Source organism: Salvelinus alpinus, chromosome 27 (assembly GCF_045679555.1).
Source record: "Salvelinus alpinus chromosome 27, SLU_Salpinus.1, whole genome shotgun sequence".
In the NCBI taxonomy this organism is placed as follows: Eukaryota; Metazoa; Chordata; class Actinopteri; order Salmoniformes; family Salmonidae; genus Salvelinus; species Salvelinus alpinus.
Genome location: NC_092112.1, coordinates 17,837,944 through 17,862,566, shown reverse-complemented (window position 1 = coordinate 17,862,566; position 24,623 = coordinate 17,837,944). Strand labels below are relative to the sequence as shown.

At 42.1% G+C, this 24,623-nt stretch overlaps 1 protein-coding gene across 8 annotated transcripts; it reads right to left on the bottom strand.

Moving 5' to 3' along the window:
- Positions 1-5,929: 5,929 nt before the first annotated feature.
- Positions 5,930-15,179, bottom strand: matn3a (matrilin 3a). 8 transcript variants are annotated; one of them, XM_071369568.1, is made up of 9 exons: positions 14,666-15,177; positions 13,420-13,692; positions 13,195-13,335; positions 11,743-12,318; positions 10,332-10,469; positions 9,682-9,807; positions 7,226-7,322; positions 6,795-6,867; positions 5,930-6,717 (listed from the first exon to the last, which is right to left on the bottom strand). In XM_071369568.1, exons 1-8 carry the CDS (start codon positions 14,829-14,831, stop codon positions 6,810-6,812), a joined length of 1,575 nt encoding a protein of 524 aa, XP_071225669.1. In that variant the 5' UTR covers positions 14,832-15,177; the 3' UTR covers positions 5,930-6,717; positions 6,795-6,809. The 8 variants fall into 8 exon arrangements, with proteins under 8 accessions (XP_071225669.1, XP_071225670.1, XP_071225667.1 ...); XM_071369569.1 differs by having other exon boundaries at positions 13,195-13,317; XM_071369566.1 differs by having other exon boundaries at positions 13,195-13,692; positions 14,666-15,179.
- Between the last annotated feature and the right edge of the window lie 9,444 nt (positions 15,180-24,623).

Here is a 24,623-nt window from a genome sequence, read left to right as displayed (position 1 = left end):
GCCATTTGATTCTAGATTGGAATTAACGCTGAAAATATGGTCAAAGGTTAACACAGGTTTAGGAGATTTTGTTCTATGAGATAAAGCAGCCAGTTAACATGACCTTTATGAATTACGAAGCCTTTAAAAGTTCACAAAAAGTGACGTGAGCTGATGAGGATTCTCATAGAACAAAACATATAAGATCTCCTAAGCCTGTGTTTACCACAGACTTTATTTTTGGCATTTATCCAAAACACTACAAAAACGCCATTCATTTTCCCCATAGGCTTTGTCCAACGAACCATGGCGGAGTTAGTGCCTACAAGAAATAGCCATTATTATCTCTATAAGCCAGCATTAGTAGGCCTATGGTCATAGAGGTTGCCAGCTTTTAGTCCTCAAACCCCAAAATGAGTTACCTCTGGTAATTTCAGCCATTCTTATGGCAAAAATTAATAGGGAAAGAATAGGGTTTGGGGATAAACGCAGAAAATAAGGTCTGAGGTTAAGACAAGTTTAATGTTTTATTATATGCGATAATATCAGTCATTTAACATTACCTTTATGAATTATGAAGCCTTTGTGCTTTATGTGCTTTTTAAATGACATAAATTCTTCAAAGTTCACTAAAAAGTGACGTTAGCTGATGATCTCAGAACAAAATGTATAAAATCTCCTAAACCTGTGTTTACCACAGACCTTTATCCAAAAACTGCATTAATTTCCCCATGTGCTATATCCAACGAACCATGGTGGAGTTAGTGTCTACAAAAAGATGTCATTACTATTGCAAAGGAGCAATCAAATCATAATTCGGTAGTATGCATCAGTATAATACAGATGTTTTCCATTTGTAACATGGTCTATTGCTTCCGTCTGAAACTCAGACTAAAACGTTACACTCAGGAAAGGACGCTCACAGACAAAAATGTGAGCAGACTTTTTCTAGGTGAGAAATTCACAGAATGATCTGAGATAGGTCATGTGTCCTCCTTAAAAAAAAAAAAAGGTACCTTAAGGAACTATGGCCTGTTCAGTAGCCACTTCCTTTACAGCCCTTCTACCTTCAGAGTGTGTGGTCGGGTTCAGGCAGATCAAAGGGAAGACACACAGAGGAGGAGAGAAGGGCACTGAAGTAGGTACTGGGGTATAGACTGATGACAGCCTCTAATAAATAGCCTATAGAGAGGCATGTCTATAGGCACACAATGCACTAAACATAAAGGTTGTCCTAGTAGGCAAGGCTAATGCACAGCAGACCACAGAATAAACAGAAAACTAATACACTACCTGTAATGAACAAGATGGGAGACAGAGAGCTTGTTTCAAGCGCAGAATGTGTTTATTGTTAAAGGACCACAGGAGGCGGCAGGTAGCTGGGTCCAGGAGCAGGCAGCAGGTCATACACAGGGGTCCAAAAAGGCAACAGTACAGTCAGGGAAAAGGCTAGTAATGTCGTCCGGGAGATCAGGCAATAGGTTGATAACAGGAAATCCGATAGGCTAAAGTACTGGCAGGCATTAGGTGTCGTTAAGTGAGGGCGGCAAACACTATCATACACGGGAGGATTAAATTACAATGAAAACCAGCACTCCAAATTGAAGTGTGTCACAAAACAAACAATACCTCACAATGATGGGGTTCAAAGAACTGAACTAAATAGTGTGTGATAATGACATACAGGTGTGTGAACAGGGGATCAGAATTCAGGGGTTTGGGATCTGGAGAGTGAACTCTGTTCAGGGGATCTGTGTGTTTGAGAATGTGAGCTGGAAAGTGGGCTGGAAAATGAGCTGCGTTCAGGGGATCTATGTGTTTGAGAGTGTGAGTTGGAAGCAGACGTTACACTACCTTGATAGAAAAGTAGTTCTACTACTACTTTCAAATGCTGTGTCGATGCTCATTCAGCCATCTTTCAGCCATCACCTTTTTCATATTTGCTCTTTGCAGGTTGGCCTCAGTCTACACCGTAAGGAAGGATGTGTGTTTGTGGGGTGGGGCACCCGGCAACTGGTGCATTTTTCCAGTGCCCCAAACATTGTCGTTTGCTGTGAGAATTAACACAGAGTGTCAAAGTCCACTCATGGTCTGGCAGAAACAGGGCAGGCATCAATCAGCCCCTCACCATCAAAGAACTGCGTTATAAATCAATATCACTGACAACTATCATCCAGCCATAGCTGCAAACTGTTTGACGAACTGTTAGGCGTGTTGAATGAGGAGAGGAAGAATCAGCAATACTTACATTATGGTTTTGAAATAAAATGATGTTTACCATCAAGGTTGAGGTCAATTGTATTTTTATTCAAGTTGGAAACTCAGTTTACTTCCTGAATTGAAATTAATTTGACCTCAACCCTGCATGACATCGTTGAGGCGTTGCACTTTGTATTGTTTTGAATAGTAGACAGGGGAGAGCAGTCTTCCACTTAGGGGTATCAGGGTTTGGCTTAGTTTGGGTATATGTGGGTCAAAGGTTGAAGGTCGTGTCTTTGAGGGGTGCCATGTCAGTGTTTCCCCTAGATTTTAAAGAGATCCGTGCTGCACCACCCATGGCTGTCGTAAAACGTTTCCAAAGTTGGGTGTATGTGTGTGTGTCTGTGCATGTGGGTGTATGTACGTGCTAAGTATAAGGGACACATTTTTACGGTTGCCACTGTTAGAACAAAGACTGTGTTGTAGACCGTGTAGCCACTGAAATAGCAAGCAAACAGAAAACAGCTGGCTAGTAAAAGGTTCCAAACTAGACCTGAGGTAAATGTTTGACTGAGTACCTCACACAGACATAACAGACAGATCAACTGTATTTCTCAGGTGATTCAGACAAATGAACAAATACTCATTCCAGAGGGAAAATCTTCAGCGCCTTCTTCAGCTCTTTTAGCGAGGGGTGAGGTGTCAAAAGAACATGCGGTGACCCAGTTCCATTGAGGAGGAGCCGCAGTTCAAATATAGAGGTCACATGTGGTTGAAATAAGTTATCTGGGTGGCACTTGTGCTAAATTAGTCCATTAGAACAAGGTAATTATAAATTCCATTGTACAACCACATTTCAACCGCATGTGATCTCTATTTGAACTGGGTCCTCTTCAATTGAACTGGTTCACGGCATGTTTGCACCTTGACCATTCTCAAAAAACATCTGAAGGCACTCTTTGGAATGAATGTTTGTTAATTTCTCTGAATCACCTGAGAAATATGGTTATTTTTATTGTAGGTTATAGTAAAGTTGCATCTCACTGAGATTCAGCAGGAACAGAATATTGTAAACTCTTTCAAAACTCCTGCATTGTTGGATCCATGAATGACATCGTTTTAGAAATGGAAGGATCGTTCCCCTTCTTCCGATGCTATACGTTTCTGAAAGCTCTCACTGCTACCATACAGCCAGAGTACATTTTAACACAGTGTTAACATAAATATCGTTGCTGGACCTAAATATTTGCCTTTCTATACTGACACCTAAGCGTAGGGAGCTCAGGTTTATATAACAAATACCACATAGAGCTTCTTTTGTATCTACATGTACTGCACAGAATTATAGCAGTATGTATCGAAAATGTGAATACCGGTATGTACATAAGTAATGTACTTGCTACCACCAGATAGTCACTAGTCAGAGTGCGGGTCAAACTTGGTGTGCCGCTAAAAACACGTGTGATTCTTTGTTTTGAATCTGAGATGTTGATGTCTTATATATATAGTCGTATGAAAACGTTTGGGCACCCCTGACAATTTCCATGATTTCCATTTATAAATAATTGGGTGTTTGGATCAGCAATTTCATTTTGATCTATCAAATAGTGAAATTAGGTTTATTGGATTAACAGAAAATGTGCAATATGCATCAAAACAAAATTAGACAGGTGCATAAATTTGGGCACCCCAATAGAAAAATCACATCAATATTTAGTAGAGCCTCCTTTTGCTAAAATAACTGCCTCTAGACGCTTCCCATAGCCTCTAATGAGTGTCTGGATTCTGGATGAAGGTATTTTGGACCATTCCTCCTTACAAAACATCTCCAGTTCAGTTAGGTTTGATGGTTGCCGAGCATGGACAGCCCGCTTCAAATCATCCCACAGATTCTCAATGATATTCAGGTCTGGGGACTGGGATGGCCATTCCAGAACATTGTACTTGTTCCTCTGCATAAATGCCCGGGTAGATTTTGAGCAGTGTTTTGGGTCGTTGTCTTGTTGAAATATCCAGCGCCGGCGTAACTTCAACTTTGTGACTGATTCTTCAACATTATTCCCAAGAATCTGCTGATATTGAGTGGAATCCATGCGACCCTCAACTTTAACAAGATTCCCAGTACCGGCACTGGCCACACAGCCCCACAGCATGATGGAACCCCCACCAAATTTTACTGTGGGTAGCAAGTGTTTTTCTTGGAACGCTGTGTTCTTTTGCCGCCATGCATAACATCCCTTGTTATGACCAAATAACTCAATCTTTGTTTCATCCACAGCACCTTATTCCAAAATGAAGCTGGCTTGTACAAATGTGCGTTTGCATACCTCAAGCGACTCTGTGGCGTGTGTGCAGAAAAGGCTTCTTCCGCATCACTCTCCCATACAGCTTCTCCTTGTGCAAAGTGCGCTGAATTGTTGAACGATGCACAGTGACACCATCTGCAGCAAGATGATGTTGTAGGTCTTTGGAGGAGGTCTGTGGGCTGTTTTTGACCGTTCTCACCATCCTTCGCCTCTCCGATATTTTACTTGGCCTGCCACTTCTGGCCTTAACAAGAACTGTGCCTGTGGTCTTCCATTTCCTCACTATGTTCCTCACAGTGGACACTGACAGCTTAAATCTCTGCGATAACTTTTTGTAGCCTTCCTCTAAACCATAATGTTGAACAATCTTTGTTTTCAGGTCATTTGAGAGTTGTTTTGAGGCCCCCATGTTGCCACTCTTCAGAGGAGAGTCAAAGAGAAAAACAACTTGCAATTGGCCACCTTAAAAACCTTTTCTCATGATTGGATGCACTTGTCTATGAAGTTCAAGGCTTAATGAGCTCACCAAACCAATTGTGTGTTCCAATTAATCAGTGCTAAGTAGTTACAGGTATTCAAATCAACAGAATGACAAGGGTGCCCACATTTTCACATAGCCTATTGTTCACATCTGATTTAATTTCATACAACTTAATATTGCTACACTAAAAATCTTTGTCTGGACAATACCCCAGTACTCAGCTTTTATTAGAAAATGAATGGCATGCCACTGTGATCATTTTCTGTGACGACAGAGTAAATTATTATGCAGCCTCAGAGGGGTGCCCAAACTTTTTCATACAACTGTATATACACACACACTCAGTTGCCAGTTTATTAGGTACACCCATCTAGTACCGGGTCGGACCCCCCTTTGCCTCCAGAACAGCCTGAATTCTCTGGGTATGGATTCTACAAGGTGTGGCGTTCAAACTTTGTTCAATTGTGATTAAGGGACCTAACGTGTGCCAGGAAAACATTCCCCACACCATTACACCACTGCAACCAGCCTATACCGTTGACACCAGGCAGGAAGGGGCCATGGACTCCTGCTGCATACACCAAATCCTAACTCAACGTGAGGCAACAGGAACCGGGATTCATCGGACCAGGCAATATTTTTCCACCCCTCAATTGTCCAGTGTTGGTGATCGCGTGCCCACTGGAGCCGCTTCTTTTTGCTTTTAGCTGATATGAGTGGAACCTGGTGTGGTTGTCTGCTGCAATAGCCCATCCTTGACAAGGACCGGCGAGTTGTGCGTTCCAAGATGTCGTTCTGCACACCACTGTTGTACTGTGCTGTTATTTGTCTGTTTGTGTCCCGCCTGTTAACTTGCCATTTTCCTTCGACCTCTCGTTAGGTGTTTAGAGGCTGTTAAGGAGACTGAACCATGGAGTACTGTTTCTTCTGGTCTAGACTACTTTCAGAGGGAGAAACAAACAACTTGTAAAATACTGAACTTCCCCTTTAATATTCATCAAGTAGTTCAATGGATAAAGGCACTGTGCAAAATAATTTTCTCTCCTGGTCTTGATTGTCACATATTCAGTACATTCCTTTTTTTTATTCCGACGTACACAGCACACATGGGGGTGTACATTTTCCTCACATTATAGCGTTCAACATTTTGCACTGACACAACCTAACAGAAATACCTTAATTGGCGGGCACAAAAAACAAATTACATATTTCTACCAGATTGGAAATGATCAAATATTGTATAACATTTCTAAAATCTGTTCAAATAAAACAAAATCTTAAAAGCAATGACCCTCACTGACTGGTCCCTACTGAACATTATAAAAATAAAAATAAATCAATATACTTCAAAGAAACTTCCAAAAACAAATTCCAAATGTGTTAGCTGAAGCAGACTTGATGAAAATGTATTAATACAATAAATGTATTTAGCACATTTCTAAACGGGGTATACCGTTATATACTGTAACGTTTCGTGGGAACTTGATGCTCATATATGGACAGACTGACACTGTTAGCCCCCATAATTCCCTGGTACAGTCCTGACCTAAGTCCAATAGCTTGTTTAAAGAACCATGGACTGACATTATTTCCGTCTAGCTGTTGCAGTGTTGTTTATCCAAAGTTCCACTGTCTGTTGTTGTCGATGTCCGCTGATGTGATGGAGGACAGCAGTAGTAGTACATGCCTGTGTTGCAGTGGTCCGTGACTGTGACGACTGGCTGCGGGGCCATCGGAGGTTGGCTGACCCTGCTGAGGGTAAACAAATACACAGAGGTCAGGGTTGGAAGGTTTCAACCTAGTCTTCCTTATAGGGATTTGTTACTTACCGTTTCCTCCTCCCCTTAGACAGGTCCCAAAATGTTCTCAATCTGTTCCACTCTTCCTGTCATGTCAGCTAGTGATAGGAGTAAAGGCAATTCCTTTTCATGGTAAAACATTAGGATTAAGCTAACAACTTGAATAAAAGGTTAATAAACAGTTACATCTGAAAAACTAATTTATAACCTTTTTTTTTTCATATACATATATTTTTTTACAATTGATCTACAACATCAGATTATCCAGTTGACAAAGTAGCATTTGCTTCCACAAATCTAAACCGCATAATGTCATGGTAGATCATGCAACCCAGCCCATCATAAAGGCATTCAAGATAACCCATGAATTACTTTGAAGGAGGCATACCACGGAGTCTTCAGCCTATATTGAATGTTGCGGTCAGTTATTTTCCTACTGTGAACTAACAGAAAGGATATGTCTGGCAGTGATCTCCTGGAGGGCGGCCTGTGTCTGCATCTGGAAAGCCAGTCTGGCTTCACACTTACAAGGGTCCTCCACCACCACCACCTTCATCTCTTCATGTTGGGACAGAGCAATATGTCACGTTAGTGTTAAAGATTACATCATGTATGTACATACAGTTGAAGTCGGAAGTTGACATACAGGTTGGAGTCATTAAAACTCGTTTTTCAACCACTCCACAAATTTCTTATTAATATAGTTTTGACAAGTCGGTTAGGACATCTACTTTGTACATGACACAAGTCATTTTTCCAACAATTGTTTACAGACAGATTATTTCACTGTATCACAATTCCAGTGGGTCAGACGTTTACATACACTAAGTTGACTGTGCCTTTAAACAGCTTGGAAAATTCCAGAAAATTATGTCATGGCGTTAGAAGCTGATTGACTCAAATGATGTCAATTAGCCTATTGGAGGTTTACCTGTGGATGTATTTCAAGGCCTACCTTCAAACTCGGTGCCTCTTTGCTTGACATCATGGGAAAATCAAAAGAAAAATCAGCCAAGACCTCAGAAAAACAATTGTAGACCTCCACAAGTCTGGTTCATCCTTGGGAGCAATTTCCAAACGCCTGAAGATAACACATTCATCTGTACAAACAATAGTTTGCAAGTATAAACACCATGGGACCACGCAGCTGTCATACCGCTCAGGAAGGAGATGCATTCTGTCTCCTAGAGATAAACGTACTTTGGTGCGAAAAGTGCAAATCAATCCCAGAACAACAGCAAAGGACCTTGTGAAGATGCTGGAGGAAACCGGCACAAAGGTATCTATATCCACAGTAAAACAAGTGCTATATAACCTGAAAGGCCGCTCAGCAAGGAAGAAGCCACTGCTCCAAAACCGCCATAAAAAAGCCAGACTACGGTTTGCAACTGCACATGGGGACAAAGATCGTACTTTTTGGAGAAATGTCCTCTGGTCTGATGAAACAAAAATAGAACTGTTTGGCCATAATGACCATCGTTATGTTTGGAGGAAAAAGGGGGATGCTTGCAAGCCGAAGAACACCATCCCAACCGTGAAGCACGGGGGTGGCAGCATCATGTTGTGGTGGTGCTTTGCTGCAGGAGGGACTGGTGCACTTCACAAAATAGATGGCATCATGAAGTAGGAAAATTATATATTAAAGCAACATCTCAAGACATCAGTCAGGAAGTTAAAGCTGGGTCGCAATTGGGTCTTCCAAATGGACAATGACCCCAAGCATACTTCCAAAGTTGTGGCAAAATGGCTTAAGGACAACAAAGTCAAGGTATTGGAGTGGCCATCACAAAGCCCTGACCTCAATCCTATAGAAAATTTGTGAGCAGAACTGAAAAAGCGTGTGCGAGCAAGGAGGACTACAAACCTTACTCAGTTACACCAGCTCTGTCAGGAGGAATGGGCCAAAATTCACCCAACTTATTGTGGGAAGCTTGTGGAAGTCAGCCTGAAACGTTTGACCCAAGTTAAACAATTTAAAGGCAATGCTAGCAAATACTAATTGAGTGTATGTAAACATTTGACCCACTGGGAATGTGATGAAAGAAATAAGCTGAAATAAATCATTTTTTTAACTATTATTCTGACATTTCAAATTCTTAAAATAAAGTGGTGATCCTAACTGACCTAAAACAGGGAATTTTTACTCAGATTAAATATCAGGAATTGTGAAAAACTGAGGTTAAATGTATTTGGCTAAGGTGTATGTAAACTTCCAACTTCAACTGTACAGTAGATAACACCACACAGGAGGAGCCTCTCACTCAATACCTCCCAACTAATGTTGTTATACTGTTGAGTTCCATATACTAGTTGGGCTTGCAATTGTTCTTCTACAGACCAGGGTTGTGTTCAGTAGAGTACATCGTAGCAAAAGGTGTTTTGCACTGGAAAATAAATGTGTTCTTATTGGACTAGATCAGGTAGTGTCTGGAACATTTTCTAAACATGACCATGTATAATGTTTTACTAAACATGACCATGTATAAGTACTTTACCTAGGTTCAACTGATCCTCTTTAATAGCAGTAGACATAACCAAAAACTAATCCCTTACCTATCCTGGTTTTGCTCTCGTGTTCTCTAGTAGGCAAGACGGACAGCACAGAGAGTTTGGTTCCATTTGCATGGCCATGACAGGAACACAATGCTATGACAACGTTGAAGCAACCTAGCGAGTGTTACAAAGTGTTCGGCAAATGGAAAACCAACGGTGTATCAAGTAGTAATATTGATTGTGCACCAGTTGGATTTTAAAAGCTGAATGAAGACTTATCTGCTTATAAGAAAACTAACAAATTAGAGACCTTCTGTGATCACCATCCATAACGGGTCGAGCATCTGAGCATACTCAATATAAAGTTCAAATTATATAAAGGAGGCATATTTAGAATACAACCAGTTAGCCCACTGACTCTTACGTTTCAGAGTACATGTTTTCTGGTCCAGGTTCAAGATATAGCCCTTCCGACACTTGCAGTGATGGGACGCGTTGCTGCTGACACATATGTGCTCACAGTCGTGTCCCATGGCACAGGGGTCCACACCTGGAATAAGCCGGGGTTAATGGAAGGCGTTGACAAGCTAGCAGCATGGGTACAATTTCATAGGCTGGCATCATATTTGGAACTGTTATAGTTTGTACGCATAAGGATTCTGTCTAAGTCAAGGTGATCTGGGGTAGTACTCTGAAGAAGCCATACTATCAAACATACTTACCTCACTGTATGTAATGATGGTAATTTATAAATCATTTATTCAATTTCATTCCTGGATGGCAATTTGATAGAAACGCTCATTTCAAAGTGAAGATACCATAACAAACTTAAGTAGGATAACATGTTTTAAGTATATATACACATTTTGCCATAGCCTGTTTGATGAAATTGTGGATGCAAAGGACACTTGTATAATCTGAGTTCCAGTGGCAATATTTGCAAGCTTCAAAAAGCTGTATGGAAGTATATATTGACATAGTGCCAGCTATACACTGTAACTGGAAAGCTGTTGGACCATACACCTTCAATGCAACTCAGCCAAGGTCCTTTGCAAACATAGTGGGGAGGTTTACGTGTCTGACTCTGGGAACATGTTTTCTTGTCCGTGTTCAAGAGATACCCCTCCCGACACTCGCAGTGATAGGAGTTGTTGCTGCTGCTGCTAACACACATGTCCTCACAGTCGTGTCCCATGTCACAGGGGTCCCAACCTGGAATAAGTCGGGGTTAAGTGAAGCCGCCATCAAGCTACACATAAAGCAGCATGGGTACAATTTCATAGGCTGATAAGTTTGGAACGGTTATAGCTTGTATGCATTCAAAAGTGATCTGAAGAAGCCATATTATCAAACATACTTACCATATATAAACGCTGGTCGTTTATAACCCATTTATAATCTAATTTATCTAAGAAAATGTCATTTCTGTATATAGTATAAATAGCATAACAAGTATAGATACCATAGCAAACTGAACTAACACATGTTTTTGAGCATATGCATGTAAGTGCAGAAGGTATACACATTTTTCCATAGCCTGTTTGATGAAATTGTAGACGCAAAAGACTGTTTGTTGTATTGTCTGAGTTCCAAGCTTCAAAAAGTTGTATGGAAGTATATCAATAGACTATTGAAATAAGGCCAGCTATACACTGAAGGCCACCTAATGTGACTGGAAAGCTGGTGGACCATACACCAACTCAGTCAAGGTCCATTGCAAACATAGAAGGGGGAATGTTAACATAAAAAATAAATACATTTTAAAAACAATATTAAAATGTACACAACATTCAAGTTTAAATAAATATTAGAATGTTATGAAAAAAAGTCAATTCACTATTCAAAATGACTGAAGGTTTTAGAACAGTATTCTGATCATTTTAAACAAAGCAGTATGATTGACAGATTCAAAGCGATCTCTGTGTGGCATGATGCTTTGATTTCTCCTTGGTCAATCATTAATGAGCAGTTACCTCTTCGATCACCTTGCACTTGTTGAAGGACCATCCTGTCTGTTACTAAAAGTGAGGAACCATACCTGACTCTGTTCACTAGAGACCAAGATTGGCCAAAACTCTTGGGGCAGGTTTCCCAGACCCAGATTAAGCCTAGTCCTGGACTAAGAGGCACTTTCAATAGAGATTCTCCATTAAAATAGATTTTTAATCTGGGACTAGGTTTAATCTAAATGTGGCGAACCAGCCCAGAGTAGACCAAATGGCCGAACTACTTTCCAATGGGCTGGAATCTAGTACCAGGGTATATAAACCTTTAATCCATGTGAGGTCTGTTTTTTCTCTTTACCATTTGGTCAACGTATAATTTACACTTGAATAGCAAACCTAAGGATTCAAAATTAAGTGCTAAAGAGAAAACAGATGAAACCACCCCTGTAGACGGTACACGGTCCCTACACATTCTCAGACTAAAACCAAGGTTTAAGGTTTAGACTAGTCTCCTCCTCCTCCACCCTGCTCAGTCATACCACACAGGGTCTCCCTGAATTTGGAGGTGAGCTTCTCGATGACGCCGTAGGTCTCCACGTAGAACACGTGGTCTTCCAGAGGGTTGCTGGCCATCAGCCGCAAAGAGGTCATGTCGGCTCGGTCCACCCCCACCGCGTAGATCTCGATGCCGGACCCCCGGGCAGCCGCTGACACCTCCTCCACCTGGTCCTGAGGACGCCCGTCTGTCACGATGATGGCCACCTTGGCGATGTTCTTCGACTTTGGCCGGGCGCCTGACTCTTCGGTGAAGGCCTCGGTCATGGCCGACTTGATGGCCAGGCCAGTCATGGTGCCGGCGGCGAGGGGCTCAATGCGGGTGATAGCCTGCTTCATGTTGGGCTTGTTCAGGTGAGTTTTGAGCAGGAACTCGATCTTGACCGTGCTGGCATAGTTGACCACGGCCACACGGGTGGCTTCTGGTCCCACGTCCAAGGTGTCGACCATGTCGGCCAGGAAGATCTTGACCTTCTCAAACTCTCCGGGGCGCACGCTGCGGGAGCTGTCGATGATGAAGACCAGGTCCAGGGGACGGCTCCTGCACGAATTGTCGGTCGCTGGTGGTAAACCAGAAGCATTGCAGCTCTTAACAAGATGGCCATATGTTCACACTGAAAAGCCCAGTTTATTTCATACAAACTCATTCCATTGACACACACACATGTAGCCCTAGTTTGTGGATTGAAAAGCGACATACATTAATTCATATTAGTGTTCATGAAGAAAGGTGAAACAATTCAGCTACACAAAAAAAGGACATTTCTCATGGTTGTTTGGGGGATGCACAACTCTGGTTTCTTGAGAGTTATAGGATGAAAGAGGGGTTCGCAAGCCCATGAGTTGTACATCATTTCAGTTAGACGGTTTAGAGGTTAGTTATTACAGTATATTATGCCTTTCATCGAGCCATACTGTATCCTTTCACCTCTCCTAACTGTTCTTCTATGTCAATAGTTCAGGATTGGACTGTGAAAGGCCAAATTGAATGGCAAGGCTTCATTAAGCTTTGACATCCCAACTGATGCAGAATTTGAATTGTTACCAGTATCCTTCTTTAATCATACTGTTGTCAAAACTGATTTGTTTTTTTCCAGAATAAGTTTTTTTTTTTTATCCTTCTAATGCAGTGAAGAGTATTTAAATGTATATCCAGTTATTCATAGTTTTTTTTGTTCCAAATTATAACCTACGGAGAACAAGAAAGTAATTTTTGACTTGTCCCGGAATGCTTCACCCCAGTATTGTATTGTGTTTTGTCATTATTAGATTGCAAATAACATAAATTCTGGCTGGTTGATTATGTGATGAAATTATCAATGAGAATGGTTGATTATGTTACAGTAGTCCTGTGCTATTATAAAATAAAAAGGCAGAGCTGACCTGGACAACTATGGATTGAATTGGTTGGGTTGGAAGGGAAACCTGGCTTCTACCTGTCTCCACACTGGTGGTGGTGATGTCGACGCCGCTTTGGGTACTGACAGGTAGTGTTGGCGGCACGGGGGTGGTGGTCACCTCCAGTGGCAAGGTGGTCATCACCGGTTGCAATGTAGTCACTGATGGTAGAGTTGGAACTGTGGTGGGTAGGTACACCACAGGGGTCGTTGGCACTGTAGTAGGTTTAGGCTGTACCAGAGGTAAAATTTGTGGACATTTACCTTTGAATTTGTGGTGGTGGCTCACTGGTGGGAAAAAAACTTTAAACAGGTGGTGGTGAACTACTGGAGGTGAAAGGTCTTGGTATAGGTTGTACACCACCGGTGGCGCTCGCCCTTTGAATCTGTGTTGGTAAGGTCTTAAGGGGACAGAGGGTCTGGGGTAAGCCACGGGTGGAGATAGAGGGCCAGGTTGTTGGTAAACCACGGGCAGGTGGATCCCTGGTGGCTGGTGGTGGTAGTGATAGCCTCTATGCCTGTATGCACTGGCGTGAACTAGGGGCCACCAGAGGAGGAGAGGAGGAGCGGTAGAGCAAATTAGTTAGTCAGCAAATGGGAAAGCTGTGAGTCTTTATGAATGATAGTTATGGTTTCAATGCAAGTTTGTATAAATTATAGTTATGGGTGTGTTGTTGATGTGAGAATGAACTCCGCTTGCTTTAAGAGTTAGCATGAGAATACTGATTAGTTGTTGAAGCATGAGTGACATGAGCTGGTAGCCCCTTGGCTCGTTTCAAACAAGCATAGAGGAATATCGCACTAATAAAATGTTATAAATTGTAAATTACTTACACATGCATTTAGTCTTGTAGCACATATAGATTTGACAAATATGTCTGTCTTATAAATTTGGATGTCATTGTTTAGCCAATAAAGCAAAATCAAGTATAATTTGTTGCAATTTTGAAATTGTAAATTAAAAAAAAGTCGATGTAAATCTATAATGAGTTATTGCCCTGTTAAACTCCATGAACATGGAATGCATATGTCCAAGTACCTTAGTACATGTATTAGCATTTCCACATAGCAGACTAGGGTTGCAAAATTCTGGTAACTTTCCCAAAAGGAATCTCCAACCAGGATTTCTGGAAAACCAGGTTAAAAGTTACTGGAATTTTGCAAACCTATAGCAGACCGAATTATCTACAATACAAGGAGTGGTTATAATAAAACCAATTGTTCCGTGCACATTTTACGCGATTTTTACGCACGGACACTTGGTTGGTTCCCAATGAGGAGAAGCATGAAATTATCGGATTAATCTCTCGTGGACAGACTACGAGTAGTTGGCACGAGATTTTGATCGGATTAGACAAATAATTGAATTCAAGATGCGCTTTTCAATTTTGGCGGAAAATGTACTTGGCAAAACAATCAAGTGATATTCAGTGTGTATGTATCATGACACAAAACACAAATACAAATAGAAAGGTGTACGGGGGACCGACACCTTTCTCTGAAAACCTACCTGAAGGAGCGAGCGTCCGCAGCGGTGGAAGGACAATATTTCTACGTTGTGCATAACTTTGAGCAGTAACCTGCTGTGGATCGAATCCATTCAAACGGTACGTTCCGTATACATCAGACACAAAGAGGAAAAGGCAGTAGACGAGACTCCCGAATAAAGACTTCATTGTACCAATGTTTTCTTCTCACGTCCGTTCAAGTTCTTGCCGGCTTACCCAGTCCGCACAAATGTCTGAAACTCAAATGTTTAGGAGAGGGACTTGGAGGGCCAATTTGAAGACCACTGACCAAAGCACGTGTGTAATTATTGTCCAATCCAGATGCAAGACGGAAAAGAGCGCATTTTCCCCCTCCCCAAACCAAACACCATTTTGGAAGGGTCAGTGATGTGCAGGATCCTTGAATGTCCCTACCCCATTTCAATTGAATTGTTTTCAGGAGGTCAAACCAATAATCACTAAGCTATTTGATTTTTAATTTTAAGACCTCTTGAAGTATCTAAAAAATATACAGTACCAGTCAAAAGTTTGGACACACCTACTCATTCAAGGGTTTTTCTTTATTTTACTATTTTCTACATTGAAGAATAATAGTGAAGACATCAAATCTATTAAATAACACATATGGAATCACGTAGTAACCAAAAAAGTGTTCAACAAATTAAAATATATCTTATATTCTTCAAAGTAGCCACCCTTTGCCTTGACAGCTTTGCACACTCTTGGCCATCTCTCAACCAGCTTAACCTAGAATGCTTTTCCAACAGTCTTGAAGGAGTTCCCACATATGCTGAGCACTTGTTGGCTGCTTTTCTTTCACTCTGCGGTTCAACTCATCCCAAACCATCTTAATTGGGTTGAAGTCCGGTAATTGTGGAGGCAAGTTCATCTGATGCAGCACTCCATCACTCTCCTTCTTGGTCAAATAGCCCTTACACAGCCTGGAGGTGTGTTGGATCATTGTCCTGTTGAAAAACAAATGATGGGATGGCGTATCGCTGCAGAATGCTGTGGTAGGCATGCTGGTTAAGTGTGCCTTGAATTCTAAATAAATCACAGACTGTCACCAGCAAAGCACCCCGACACCATCACACCTCCTCCTCCATGCTTCACGGTGTCAACCACACATGCGGAGATCATCCGTTCACCTACTCTGCGTTACAAAGACACAGCGTTTGGAATCTAAAATCTCAAATTTGGACTTATCAGACAAAGGACAGATTTCCACCGGTCTAATATCCATTGCTCGTGTTTCTTGGCCCAAACAAGTCTCTTCTTATTATTGGTGTCTTTTAGTAGTGGTTTCTTTGCAGCAATTCGACCACAGAGGCCTTATTCACGCAGTCTCCTCTGAACAGTTGATGTTGAGATGTGTCTGTTTCTTAAACTCTGTGAAGCATTTGGGCTGCAATTTCTGAGACTGGTATCTCTAATGAAGTTATCCTCTGCAGCATAGGCAACTCTGGGTCTTCCTTTCCTGTGGTGGTCCTCATGAGAGCCAGTTTCAGCATAGCGCTTGATGGTTTTTGCAACTGAACGTTTTTTCCAGATTGTCTGACCTTCATGGTTTCCTATTTGAGCTGTTCTTGCCATAATATGGACTTGGTATTTTACAAAATCTTCCATATTTTTAGGCAAGTCAGTTAAAGAACAAATTCTTATTTACAATGACGGCCTAGTAACTTGTTCAGGGGCAGAACGACAGATTTTGACCTTGGCAGCTTGGGGATTCGATCCACCAACCTTTTGGTTACTGGCCCAATGCTCTAACCACTAGGCTACCTGCCACCCCTGTATACCACCCCTACCTTGTCACAACACAACTGATTGGCTCAAATGCATTAAAATGGAAAGAAATTCCACATTGAAATGCATTCCAAGTGACTACCTCATGAAGCTGGTTGAGAGAATGCCAAGAGTGTGCAAAGCTGTCATCAAGGCAAAGGGTGGCCACTTTGAAGAATCTCAAATATAAAATATATTTTGATTTGTTTAACACTTTTTTGGTTACTAAAGGATTCCATATGTGTTATTTCATAGTTTGTTTTCACTACAATGTAGTAAAAATTAAGAAAAACACTAGAATTAGTAGATGTGTCCAAATTTTTGACTGGTACTGTATGAAAAAAGGTTTTGATGAAAAATTATTTTGGGCCTTACCGCTATTAGCCATTACAAACACATTGAATAACATATTCACTACATGGACAACAGATAGTCCTCCCCCAAAAAATCAACAGGAACGTTGTTCTTTAGTGTCTGTCCTAGATCTGATCGATATAAGAAAGATTAGGAAACATTTTATACTTTATATATATTTTTAGATGTATTTAACCCCTTATTTTTGGCACTAAACAGTGGCCATGCATTCGGAAAGTATTCAGACCCCTTGACCTTTTCCATATTTTGTTACATTACAGCATTATTCTAGTTAGCCTAGTGGTGAAAGCATTGGGCTAGTAACCGAAAGGGCAGAAGGTAAAGGTGAACGGTAAAAATCTGTTGTTCTGCCCCTGAGCAAGGCAGTTCACCCACTGTTCCCCGGGCGCCGAAGACGTGGATGTCCATTATCACAGCCCCCCCGCACCTCTCTGATTCAGAGGGGTTGGGTTAAATGCGGAAAACACATTTCAGTTGAATGCATTCAGTTGTACAACTGACTAGGTATCCCCTTTTCCCCTAAAATTGATTAAATTGTTATTTTTTCATCAATCTACACACAATACCCAATAATGACAAAGCAAAAACAGTTTGACATTTTTACAAAATATATATATCTATACAGTAAAAATGTCAAACTGTTTTTACTGTATATATATATATATATATATATATATATATATATATATATATATCGGCAGTGTATCAAATACTTGTTCTCCCCACTGTATATATATATATATATATATATATATATATATATATATATATATACAGTGGGGAGAACAAGTATTTGATACACTGCCGATTTTGCAGGTTTTCCTACTTACAAAGCATGTAGAGGTCTGTCATTTTTATCATAGGTACACTTCAACTGTGAGAGAAGGAATCTAAAACAAAAATCCAGAAAATCACATTGTATGATTTTTAAGTAATTAATTTGCATTTTATTGCATGACATAAGTATTTGATACATCAGAAAAGCAGAACTTAATATTTGGTACAGAAACCTTAGTTTGTAATTACAGAGATCATACATTTCCTGTAGTTCTTGACCAGGTTTGCACACACTGCAGCAGGGATTTTGGCCCACTCCTCCATACAGACCTTCTCCAGATCCTTCAGGTTTCGGGGCTGTCGCTGGGCAATACGGACTTTCGGCTCCCTCCAAAGATTTTCTATTGGGTTCAGGTCTGGAGAGTGGCTAGGCCACTCCAGGACCTTGAGATGCTTCTTACGGAGCCACTCCTTAGTTGCCCTGGCTGTGTGTTTCGGGTCGTTGTCATGCTGGAAGACCCAGCCACGACCCATCTTCAATGCTCTTACTGAGGGAAGGAGGTTGTTGGTCAAGATCTCGCGATACATGGCCCCGTCCATCCTCCCCTCAATACGGTGCAGTCGTCCTGTCCCCTTTGCAGAAAAGCATCCCCAAAGAATGATGTTTCCACCTCCATGCTTCACGGTTGGGATGGTGTTCTTGGGGTTGTACTCATCCTTCTATTCCTCCAAACACGGCGAGTGGAGTTTAGAGCAAAAAGCTCTATTTTTGTCTCATCAGACCACATGACCTTCTCCCATTCCTCCTCTGGATCATCCAGATGGTCATTGGCAAACTTCAGACGGGCCTGGACATGCGCTGGCTTGAGCAGGGGGACCTTGCGTGCGCTGCAGGATTTTAATCCATGACGGCGTAGTGTGTTACTAATGGTTTTCTTTGAGACTGTGGTCCCAGCTCTCTTCAGGTCATTGACCAGGTCCTGCCGTGTAGTTCTGGGCTCATCCCTCACATTCCTCATGATCATTGATGCCCCACGAGGTGAGATCTTGCATGGAGCCCCAGACCGAGGGTGATTGACCGTCATCTTGAACTTCTTCCATTTTCTAATAATTGTGCCAACAGTTGTTGCCTTCTCACCAAGCTGCTTGCCTATTGTCCTGTAGCCCATCCCAGCCTTGTACAGGTCTACAATTTATCCCTGATGTCCTTACACAGCTCTCTGGTCTTGGCCATTGTGGAGAGGTTGGAGTCTGTTTGATTGAGTGTGTGGACAGGTGTCTTTTATACAGGTAACGAGTTCAAACAGGTGCAGTTAATACAGGTAATGAGTGGAGAACAGGAGGGCTTCTTAAAGAAAAACTAACAGGTCTGTGAGAGCCGGAATTCTTACTGGTTGGTAGGTGATCAAATACTTATGTCATGCAATAAAATGCAAATTAATTACTTAAAAATCATACAATGTGATTTTCTGGATTTTTGTTTTAGATTCCGTCTCTCACAGTTGAAGTGTACCTATGATAAAAATGACAGACCTCTACATGCTTTGTAAGTAGGAAAACCTGCAAAATCGGCAGTGTATCAAATACTTGTTCTCCCCACTGTATATAAAATGGAATATAACATTTACACAAGTATTCAAACCCTTTACTCAGTACTTTGTTGAAGTACCTTTGGCACTTATTACAGCCTTGAGTCTTCTTGGGTATGTATGACTCTACAAGCTTGGCACACCTGTATTTGGGGAGTTTCTCCCATTCTTCTCTGCAGATCCTCTCAAGCTCTGTCAGGTTGGATGGGGAGTGTCGCTGCACAGCTATTTTCAGGTCTCTCCAGAGATGTTCGATCCGGCTCAAGTCTGGGATCTAGTTGGGCCACTCAAGGACATTCAGAGACTTGTCCCAAAGCCACTCCTGCATTGTCTTGGCTGCATGCGTAGGGCATTGTCCTGTTGGAAGGTGAACCTTCGCCACAGTCTGAGGTCCTGGGCACTCAGGAGCAGGTTTTCATCAATGATCTCTCTGTACTTCGCTCCGTTCATCTTTGCCTCGATCCTGACTAGTCTCTCAGTCCCTGCCTCTGAAAAACATCCCCACAGCATAATGCTGCCACCACCATGCCTCACTGTAGGGATAGTGCCATGTTTCCTCCAGACGTGATGCTTAGAATTCACGCCAAAGAGTTCAATCTTGGTTTCATCAAACCAGATAATCTTGTTTTGCATGGTCTGAGTCTTTAAGTGCCTTTTGGTAAACTCGAAGCGAGCTGTCATGTGCCTTTTACTGAGGAGTGGCTTCTGTCTAGCCACTCTACCATAAAGGCCTGATTGGTGGAGTGTTGCAGAGATGGTTGTCCTTCTGGAAGGTTCCTCCATCTCCACAGAGGAACTCTGGAGCTCTGTCAGAGTGACCATCGGGTTCTTGGTCACCTCCCTGACCTAGGCCCTCCTCCCCCGATTGCTCAGCTTGGCCGGGTGGCCAGCTCTAGGAAGGGTCTTGGTTGTTACAAACTTCTTCCATTTAAGAATGATGGAGGCCACTGTTTTCTTGGGGGACTTTCAATGCAGCAAAACGTTTTTGGTACTCTACGGACAATTCCTTCAACCTCATGGCTTGGTTTTTGATCAGACATGCACGGTGGGACCTTTAGACGAGTCTTGTGAGGCCTGTGGGTGTCCTAGAGCAAAGCAACTGACCTGTAGGTGTTCGTGAGAGTCTCACCTTTCCACAGAGTGGATATTGTGTAGCAAACTGTTCAGACACTACAGACAGAAGTTGGCAGATTGGTTATATGGACTTCAGATGAGTCTCAAGACGCAATCATATTCGTGAGTCTCATCAATCCATAATAGTTTGTAGGAGAAGACTGATTGTGTGAGAATTGTGTGAGAAGACTGATTTCATGGTCTGACAAACACCACTCTAGCTCTGTCACCTTTCCCCCCAGATGCAGAAGTTCTACATAGGCAGATGCATTATTAAATTAACTAATTACATCTAATAAACTGAATATTCATTGCCGTACAAAGCACGGAGTTTGCAATTCAAATTCAAATATTTTTGTCATTTACTGACATGAGATGACGCCAAAATTCATTCTTCAGGCTAGAGAAGCTGCTTCTAAATCGATTTTAACAAATGCCGAAAGTACATTTATACTGTAGGCCAAATAGGTATTGGTTAACAATGACATCACATTGAGTTTTTGCAACTTAATAGCTGCATTGCCTGCACTTTAATTGTGTATATTTTTTTGCAAACGTTCCATTTCATAAAACTTATATCAGTACAGTTGTAACAGCCTAAACATTACGACATTTCTATTCGATCAAACAATCCTCATAATTCTACACTCTCTCAGACCTCGATACAAAAAAATCCCCACTTGGTCTGTTTCTCACATGGACAGATTTTGGGTGGAGTAAATCTTCTCGCTTTGCCTCTTCCAATCTGGTCAGATTAAAACGCAGGAAATTGGCATACCTCTGAATTGAGAGGACTCAAGAGATAGAGGGTTTTGTTTTAGTCATTCAACCAAGTGCTGCCCTGAAACAATATGGAAATTGCCATTTAAAATAAGAGTGAAGTATCACACAGTAGACCTAGCATGGAGACAAAATTGATAGAATGTGCTGTGAAATATACAGTAATAGCCAGTGGCAATTTTAGCATGCAAATCTTGGTGGGGCAACAAAAACTAAATTCTGGCAAAGCAGCCACAAATGTCAGTAAGTGTCCATGATGGATTCTTTGAATGAAGAGATTGAGATAAAATTGTTTAGTTTGAGGGTTTGTTGCAGTTCGTTCCAGTCGCTAGCTGCAGCAAACTGAAAAGGGGAGCGACCCAAGGATGTGTGTGCTTTGGGGACCTTTAACAGAATGTGACTGACAGAACGGGTGTTGTATGTGGAGGATGAGGGCTGCAGTATATATCTCAGATAGGGGGAGAATGAGGCCTAAGAGGGTTTTATAAATAAGCATCAACCAGTGGGTCTTGCGACAGGTATATAGAGATGACCAGTTTACAGAAGAGTATTGAGTGCAGTGATGTGTCCTATAAGGAGCATTGGTGGCAAATCTGATGGCCGAATGGTAAAGGACATCTAGCCGCTCGAGAGCACCCTTACCTGCCAGTCTATAAACGTTGTCTACGGAATCTAGCATGGGTAGGATGGTCATCTGAATCAGGGTTAGTTTGGCAGCTGAGGTGTGTGATATTGTGATAAATGTTTGTATTTCTGCCAGTCAGAGAGAGCGTGCGCTCCGCCATGCACAAATAGGGACAAGAGCAGTGACTTGTTTTGTTCTCAAGAAAAGGGCACCACTGAAAGGGGTGATTACTGGGGTAGCGGTAAATGTAAAAGTGGCCAACTGAAGGGGAAGATTCCTAGTGTTTGTGATGCTCGTCGTTTGGTGCGATGCAGACAGGGTGGCGTGACTGTCGAAACGGAAGAGTCATTGTTTGTTCTTTTGAGTTTTGTTGAGTCCCTGCCCAACAAAGCGAGCTTTTGTGCCAAATCCATTACAGGTGTAACAAAACCAACACCTAGGAACCCCCCCTCCTACACACTGCTGCCACATGCCCATAAGCTTAACACCTGTAACATAATGGATTTGGCACAAAATATCGCTTTATCGGGCAGGGACTCAACAAAACTCAAAAGAACAAACAATGACTCTTCCATTTCCAACACTCACGCCACCCTGTCTGCGTCGCACCAAACGGCGAGCAGAAGGGCATGACAACAGAATGTGTAGTATTGGGGAAAGAAGTGGTATCTGTTAATTGTAGGGGTGCCAATATGACTGGGCATCAGAAGTGTCCGGAGGCGAGAGACACAGGTTGAGGTTACCTGGGTTAAAGTAGTGCTGACGTTGTCGTATGCAGAGGCATTGAAGAAAGTAGAGGGGTCACGGTGGAGGGATCCTGAGAATGTGTGTGTCAGTAGTAAATCTGTGCCAGCACATAGGGACAGGCCAACGAGTAATATATGGTTCAGTAAGATTGGCTTTTTAGCGTTCATAGCGTTCAGTCACTAGGCAAGTCAGTTAAGAACAAATTCTTATTTACAATGGACGGCCTACCCCGCTTTATCGGGCAGGGACTCAACTGCGCGGTCTAAGGCATATATATATATATTTTTTTAAGTCACTTTCCCCTTTTTCAACGCAAAGTATAAGGGATTCATACCCCAGTCTAGTTGGTGGCGGTAATGCAACATTTATTGAATGGCAACAGCCCTTTAAACCTCATCGAAGAAGTCTGGAGCTGGATTTGTCATAAACATAGATTGAGGGAAAAAAACTACGGCACAAAAAAAGAGCAGAGATCTTGAAAAGAAGATGGCGTACAAGGAAGAAAGTGGAACCTTATTAATAAATATGGAGTGGGGGATTGCAGAATCCTTCTGGAAGAAGATGGCGTACAAGGAAGAAAGTGGAACCTTATTAATAAATATGGAGTGGGGGATTGCAGAATCCTTCTGGAAGAAGATGGCGTACAAGGAAGAAAGTGGAACCTTATTAATAAATATGGAGTGGGGGATTGCAGAATCCTTCTGGAAGAAGATGGCGGCAAAGGAATATGGAGTGGAGGATTGCACATACCTTTTGGAAGGGCTAGAGAAGGAAAGTAAATGTGACGAGAGTGAGGGGGAATTAATTTTGGTGGCAGGTGTAGTGATGACCGATGAGAGGGAGCTGAGTGTAGAGGGAAGCGGTGCGGTGAGGACGATTGGCGTCGAGCAAAAAGAGGGATACGTGCTCTAGTAGCTCAGAGATGGAACCTGACGGGAGTATGGATGTAGTACCTGGATGGAAAGGATAATTCTGGCCCAGTGGGAGTGAGGTTTGTGGAGAGAATGGATCCTTGCATTTTGGCTGATCCATACGTGGTGTCAGGTTGGGTGGAGAAGAGATTGGGGACTGTTGAGTTGGTGAGAGCAACTGAGTGGATTAGTGATGATTTACTGTGTTTCTTCAGTCCAGAGGGTGCGGGCGCTCCAGATCACACGATTAGGGACAATAAATGTGACTTTCTTTACTCTCCGGAGCAGGGTGCCATTGAAATGAGTGATAACGGGGTAGCATTAAGTGTTGAGGATCAGTTGAAATTGAAGATTCCTGGTGTCTGGTGATGCCCGCTGTTTGGTGCGACACGGATCCGGTGGAGAGCATGAGGAATATACTATGGAAATTGCGCCGAAAATACTACGGTGTTTTAGGGGTCAAGTTTATTGGCATGTTGCAACAGTGCGTAAGACGGAGATTCATAGATGTGAGTAGTGTGCAGGAGGGCATGAGACGCAGGAATGTGTAGTTGGAGAAAGTTGTGTGTGTTAGCTGTGGAGGTGTCCGTGGGGCTGGAGATCAGAGGTGTCCGGTGAAAGGCAGGTTGAGGTTGCCAGGGTGAGAGTAGTACAGAAAGTGTTGTATGCCAAAGCAGTGAAGGGAGTGGTGGAGGAGCAGAGACCAAGAGAGAGTGATGGAAGAATATCTGCTTCAGTAAGGTGGGCTTTTTAGCATTCATAGCCATGGTTGTCAATTGTACTGCAGAAATGAATGGCCTCACACTAGTACAGTACGGGGCGGTGCATGCACCTAAAAGTTGGATGTGATCCGCCAACGAAATCCAGAAGAAATTACGCCACAGATGGAAACCACAAGCCTAGCTTTGCGATCTCCAAAGTTTGGGATTTTCCATAAATTGCGGCCGTGAATCCGCCATATAAATAGTTGAAACTCCCGTAAAATGGATAGCTATTGAAAAGATAGCTGATATGCATTTCTCTACATTGTAAAAGACACAGTGGGGCGACGGGGAGCGGCTTTGCAAAATGCTATCGTGCAATTATATCATTTATAAAATGGCAAGATATTTTTAGACTAGCACAAAAATAAGTGAATTTACAAATTATCCAATTATGATAATTCACCCCCCGCCAAAAAATGGAGGTGCAAAAACACAAGTTTCCCCCCTATTTTAATTAGCTCCATGTCTCAGGTGGCCAAGTAGACACAAGGCTG

Coding starts and splice junctions, on each gene's coding strand:
- matn3a (XM_071369566.1), bottom strand. CDS start 14,831: ATGAAGTCTTTATTCGGGAGTCTCGTCTACTGCCTTTTCCTCTTTGTG. Junction 12,319..13,194: donor CACCACCAGTGTGGAGACAG/GTAGAAGCCAGG, acceptor GTTTACCACCAG/CGACCGACAATTCGTGCAGG. Junction 7,323..9,681: donor GAAAACATGTACTCTGAAAC/GTAAGAGTCAGT, acceptor CCCAACATGAAG/AGATGAAGGTGGTGGTGGTG.